This window comes from Nicotiana tabacum, chromosome 10 (genome assembly GCF_000715075.1).
Source record: "Nicotiana tabacum cultivar K326 chromosome 10, ASM71507v2, whole genome shotgun sequence".
Taxonomy (NCBI): domain Eukaryota; kingdom Viridiplantae; phylum Streptophyta; class Magnoliopsida; order Solanales; family Solanaceae; genus Nicotiana; species Nicotiana tabacum.
Window position 1 is genome coordinate 91,790,660 of NC_134089.1, and position 6,000 is coordinate 91,796,659.

Genomic DNA, 6,000 nt, shown 5'->3' on the forward strand with positions numbered 1-6,000 from the left:
TAAGCTCCTACTGCAAGTGATACATAAGTAATACAAATTAAACCGAGTTATTAGCACCATATAACTTATATCTGAGCAAGTTATGTTATGTACATGTTCAAAATACCAATCAGAATACAATTATCCACTACTAATACAAGTGATACATAAGTAATACAAATTAAACCGACTTATTAGCACCATATAACTTATGTCCGAGCAAGCTATATTATGTACATGTTCAAAATACCGATTAGAATACAATTATCCAAAATAAGGGATCGGATTGTTTCGTTTTCACTCAACCCTAAATGAATTTACAAGTTTTCACTATAACAAAATAAGCATTTAATATTTATTTTTTTGCAGCAGTTTTAGGAAGGAGGAGGAGGGAAAAAATCCTTCAATAATAGGTCAATTGTAAATCACAATCCTAAATTCAAAAAGAAAAAGAAATAAAAAATTATAGAGCACAATTTTTTTTTATCAAACATTATAAAATAAAAAAATTGGCCGAGTAGCCAAATATATAAACAACGTATTATATTGACTCTATAGCAATGGGTTTTTGCATTTAAAGAATCACTTAATTAGTATTTTATCCCCCCCCCCCCCCATAAAATTAAGTTACTTTCTCTAAAAGGGGAAGTTATATATTTGGCTATTTGGCCAAAAATATCCCTAGCCAATATTCAAATATTGTACAATAATTATGCATAATATATACATTTATCGACTACTTTTTCGACGATCAGCTATTTAAGTTAATTTCTCTAAAATTAATATGGTTTGTTCATAATTTTATCATAAGGCACTTGGCTATTTTAACCCTTGAATTGTTTTGGTCAACCACCATAATTTTAAAAAAATTCGCAATATTTTGAGACTTTTGACGATAAGGAAAAACTTAGGGGACAACATTACGTACCATGCTGCAACTATGTGAATTCCAGAAACATTTATGGTAATTACATTTTAGAGATTCCGTTTCCTTTTCCGACAATATGTTTAGTTACCTTAGTTTCACAGGAAATCATGAGTTGAGTAATTGGAAATTAATTTTCCTAAACTAGCATGCATGTTTTCCTTAAATTCATAGTCCCAGCAAGGATCGGAGACCATTAACTACGTCTATAAAAGCCTCAAATCGGATCCTCATAGCCTCATTCACTCAAATCATTAATATTCAGATTCAGAGTTTAATTCTTTGTTAGCAATATATAGCATTGAAATATATACAAAAATTTACTACCAATTATGGCTTTATTCAGAAAGGCAATGATGTTTTTGTTGGTGGTTATAATGACTATCATAGGGTCAACTATGGCTGAGGTGTATGAAGTTGGTGATTCTGCAGGATGGGATTTCAACGTTGATTATAATCATTGGGTTTCTTCCAAAAAATTTAAACTTGGGGATTCTCTTGGTAAGATCTTCGTTTTCCTCTTTTTCTTTTTAATACTTATAATTTACTTTAATCTTAGATTCTTAGCTATTACTTTAATTTGGTTATAGATGTACTCATTCTTTTGGCCGGCACCCTCAATTTCCTATTGTTCTTTTTGTAGTATTGTGTTTTTGGGAACACATTTATATGTTCATTTGTTTTATGTCTGCAATGCGATTTTGCCCTATTATTTTTGGTTTACTTACATATTTTGGTGTAACCTGCAGTATTCAATTACAACCCACGGTTGCACAATGTGATGCAAGTGGACAGCAACGACTACAAGGCATGCACAGATAACCATCCAATAGGAATATACAACACCGGCAGCGACAGTCTTACCCTGGAAACACCCGGCGATTACTTCTTTTTGTGTGGATTTCCAGGTCATTGTGCTTCTGGACTCAAATTTCACATCAAAATCTCAACTCCATTTACTCCTCCTGCTGCTCCACGAAATTCTAGCTCCCGCTCTTCTCCTCCGGCGACGTTTACTCCTCCTGCCGCAACTAATGGCGATCCTTGGCTTCCTGGTTTTCTAGCTAACAAGCCTAAAAGCAGTGCTTATTCATCCAAATGGTCACCCATGACCATGTTGCTTCTTGCTGCTACTCTGTTTCTAGGCATGGTTTATTGAACTGCACAGATCGATCGATCGATCGAGCTCGTCATAATTAGACAGTAATTAATTTTGTACTAACTTTTGTTAGCGGGTTTAATTTCCACCCATTTATTAGTAGACGCTTCTGGATTACAATTGTTACTTGTATGTTTCTTAGCTTAATGTTATAATAATATTCGCAGTTACTTACATAATACTAGCAGTCCGACCTATGTAATACTCACCTTATATAATACTAGCATTTTATTCCGTTATTTTTTGTATTTTTATATCAATTGGCTATTACACACATATAGAATTTTTTATGTTTAAATATTTATTTAAATGTTATAAACAAAAATTATTCAAAAATCAATACAACTTAGTACTCATTCTCCAAATCTTAAACTTTATACAATATGAGAAACTTTTGTTAAATGGAGTAGAAATATATGTGCAGATCTTTCAGCATGGAGAAATCTTTAATTATGAAAATATGTACTCAAGCAAAAATACCATTCCATTTGAATGAATGGTTGTGACTGACTTCTAGTAGGAAGCTTTGGGTTGGGCTGTTTGTAGGCATTTTTTTTTTTTTTTAAACCAAGGTTAAGTTTTTAAGAAGGGTAATAATTTAACGTTTAAACTTAAACCTTCCCATTTTTAACAAAGTATAGAAATAAATATTCTATTATATGGCCATATTAAAAACACATGTAAACACCAAACATGCCAAAATCATAAGGACCAACAATACATTTTAATCTTACGACGTCGTTTAAATTAAGTAAGGGCAAAATTGGAATCGAATAGCAGCTAGGGTTTTGAGCTATAGGCTGATAAAACCCAGTAAGGTCACATTGCTCAGCCGCTTGCAGAGCCCTCCATTTTTTTGTGCGTTGCATTTGGGAAAACCTAAACCCTAGGGCCCTCCATCGCCGGCAACAATGGGTAAATGCAATCAATTTTTTCACTCCCTTACAATTCATCTTATTTCTTCAATGTTTTTTTTTAAGGAGCAATTTATTATGGTATTTTATAGGTATCTCTCGTGATTCTATGCACAAGAGACGGGCCACTGGAGGCAAGAAGAAGGCTTGGAGGAAGAAGAGAAAGTATGTACCCCTAACTATCTTATTTATTCAATGTGCTATTTTATAAGCAATTAATGTGCAAAAATTGATGATTTCCTTATGATCTGCAAATTTTGGCATGTTTAAGGATTTAGTGTTTATCGGCAGATTGTAGCAATACCTCACCTAGTGCTTTGTTACTGCGTTCTGTATTGAATATATGAAAATTCTACATGCATCCTATTGTGTGGAGTTTAGGCTAATGGGGATTCCCTGTTTTTGTCATTATAAGGATTTAGTCTAATGAATAGGCTGAAGCAAGAAGAAAAAATGTAGAAGAGGAAGTATAACGTAAAGACGAAAGGTAATGTAAATGAAGAAGAGAAGGAAAAACGTGGAAAAGGTGATGAATTTCTCATTGATCCATGCCTACCATGATGAGTCTAACTGACTTAATGAGAATGAAAGAGAGTGAAGCTGCTCACTTTCTCTCGCTAATAACGTGTTTTAACTAATTAGCTAATATCAAGGATATGATTGAAACAGAAATGAGTGATGTGTACTATTGGTCGTGTACAACCAAAAATTTCAGTGTACTTCCATTGGTCTTTTCTAAGTCTCTCTCTTGATCCCAATTCTATTTGATTTTTTATTTAAATGATTGATATATATGACTAAATTATGTTTTTTGCTGTTACTTTTTGAGATTGACTTTGTATCTCTTGTTCCTGTGAAGGTACGAGCTTGGCAGACAGCCAGCAAATACAAAGTTGGTTCCTAATGCTAAGACTGTTAGAAGAATAAGAGTCCGAGGAGGTAATGTGAAGTGGCGTGCTTTGAGGTTGGATACTGGGAATTACTCTTGGGGAAGTGAGGCTATTACAAGGAAGACTCGTTTATTGGATGTGGTGTATAATGCCTCTAACAATGAGTTGGTTAGAACGCAAACCCTGGTGAAGAGTGCGATTGTTCAGGTTGATGCAGCTCCATTTAAACAATGGTATCTCCAGCACTATGGAGTTGATATTGGTCGCAAGAAGAAGACTGCTGCTTCCAAGAAGGAAGGAGAGGTATTTGAATGTCTTTTTTCATCTTCAATACTCCTAATTTATGTGCTATCTTTTTTTCAATGATCTCATAATCTTGTTTTGCTGCTTTATTGTCTTGAGGATGTTATGTATGGAAATTCTTATTGTTAAGAGGGTTGTGTCTTTTCTTTTGGCGTTTAACGGTTTGTGCTGTAGGTGGTTCTGATAAAGGATTTGTTGAACTTGTATTTGTTATCATTGGATTGCAGCTTTAGCTATGCAAGTTTCAACCGAAGCCTTTCTCTGTTTTGATTATTTTTGTTTGGTTGATTGACAGGAGGCTGAGGCTGTTCCAGAGGAGAAGAAGAGTAACCATGTCCAAAGAAAGCTGCAAAAGCGACAACAGGATCGCAAGATTGACCCACATATTGAGGAGCAATTTGCTGGTGGGCGTCTATTGGCTGCAATCTCATCACGACCTGGCCAGTGTGGTCGTGCCGATGGGTAAGAACTCTCTACTGATTCTGTGTGATATTTAGGTGAAAATTGCCAATTCCAAATGAATGATAATGGTATATTTTTCTAAAAGTCTGTTTCCCCCAACGTCCTGGTAAATTGCATTAGCTACTCTTAGCTTTGAGATTATTACTAGGAAGATTTACTATAACATCTTCCCAATGAGATTCATGATTATTTCTGTTTTCCAGAGGGAATTAGATGGTGCTAGAAGGATTATTTCTGTTTTCCAGGAAGATTTACACTTTTTCTTCATTTAACTTTGACAGATACATCTTGGAGGGTAAGGAACTTGAGTTTTACATGAAGAAACTCCAGAGAAAGAAAGGAAAGGGTGCCAGTGGTGCTGCTTAGAATTGCACCTCCATTTTTTTCACATTATGATAAGTTCAGGACAAATTAGATTGGTCGTTATTCCGTATTCAGTAGTCTTCATTGGAAGGGAACGATAACTTCTTGTAACAGAGATAGATTCAAGTTTCTTTTGCATATGGTTAATCTAAAAGTTTTGAGAACTGCCTACTTTATCAAAAGAAGAAATTTGAGAACAGCCTTATCACTCGATGACTGTTTTTTCTAATAGCACCATTTAACTCTTTGCTGTACTTCCAATCCTTTGATTTTGTTTATTGCATTTTCAAGTTCAGTTTTATCTCATCTTAAGTCATTTTTGAGGTGATTTCATGACCGGACTGAAATCATTGTGCAGTGCCATCACAAATTTGGAGACTGTCATATTCCAGAGTTTGTGCAGCTGTCATGTTCTTAAGACAAAGCATGCTAATATGAGCATAGATTGCAGAATAATAAGCTAAAACAAGATACAACGTAAGGCAAATTGCAGAATCCCTTCTCCAAATATGTTAAAAATTGCAGTAAGAATAATTAAGTCCATACTCGAATGGGTTCTTCAACATACCATGATATAGTTCATCTTTTCAAATGCAACATCTCTCATTTGTAGTTTGTTAGGGTATAAATAAATGGAACAATTGTTTCAACCTAGACAAAAAGCTGCAAACGACGAGCATTCTTCCACAGTTACTAGAAGGCATTTATGACGATTCAACCAAATCGTGGTGGTCAACAAAAATTTACACATACGTCAAGTCTGAAATATGTTCTTCACCCCCCCCCCCCCCCAAATCCTGGTGGTCAACAAAAATTTACACATACGTCAAGTCTGAAATATGTTCTTCACCGCCCCCCCCCCCCCCAAATCCCCCCGCCCGTCTTTAGATAATTAGATTAGTCGAATTGGACTTTCGCTATAATATATCGATCCACCATAATATGTTGGAAGTTCATACACAAGTGCTCCAATCTCCAGTATATTATGCTGGAACTTTCCGCGTG

The 6,000-nt window shown here is 35.0% G+C and overlaps 2 protein-coding genes across 2 annotated transcripts; both read left to right on the forward strand.

The window, feature by feature from the left end:
* The first annotated feature begins 1,236 nt into the window (after positions 1-1,236).
* LOC107760239 (mavicyanin-like) lies at positions 1,237-2,063 on the forward strand. Its single transcript, XM_016578258.2, has 2 exons — positions 1,237-1,405; positions 1,654-2,063. Exons 1-2 carry the CDS (start codon positions 1,237-1,239, stop codon positions 2,061-2,063), a joined length of 579 nt encoding a protein of 192 aa, XP_016433744.2.
* Positions 2,064-2,845: 782 nt separating this feature from the next.
* LOC107760240 (small ribosomal subunit protein eS8) lies at positions 2,846-5,208 on the forward strand. The gene is made up of 5 exons (XM_016578259.2): positions 2,846-2,978; positions 3,070-3,142; positions 3,837-4,170; positions 4,466-4,632; positions 4,914-5,208. The coding sequence occupies exons 1-5, from the start codon at positions 2,975-2,977 to the stop codon at positions 4,996-4,998; spliced, it is 663 nt and encodes a 220-aa protein (XP_016433745.1). The 5' UTR covers positions 2,846-2,974; the 3' UTR covers positions 4,999-5,208.
* Positions 5,209-6,000: the final 792 nt, after the last annotated feature.

Excerpts from the sequence above, each read along its gene's own strand:
- LOC107760240 (XM_016578259.2), top strand. Across the intron at positions 3,143-3,836 it reads GCTTGGAGGAAGAAGAGAAA|GTACGAGCTTGGCAGACAGC; the intron begins GTATGTACCCCT and ends GTTCCTGTGAAG. Across the intron at positions 4,633-4,913 it reads CAGTGTGGTCGTGCCGATGG|ATACATCTTGGAGGGTAAGG; the intron begins GTAAGAACTCTC and ends TAACTTTGACAG.
- LOC107760239 (XM_016578258.2), top strand. The coding sequence starts at position 1,237 with ATGGCTTTATTCAGAAAGGCAATGATGTTTTTGTTGGTGGTTATAATG. Across the intron at positions 1,406-1,653 it reads TAAACTTGGGGATTCTCTTG|TATTCAATTACAACCCACGG; the intron begins GTAAGATCTTCG and ends TGTAACCTGCAG.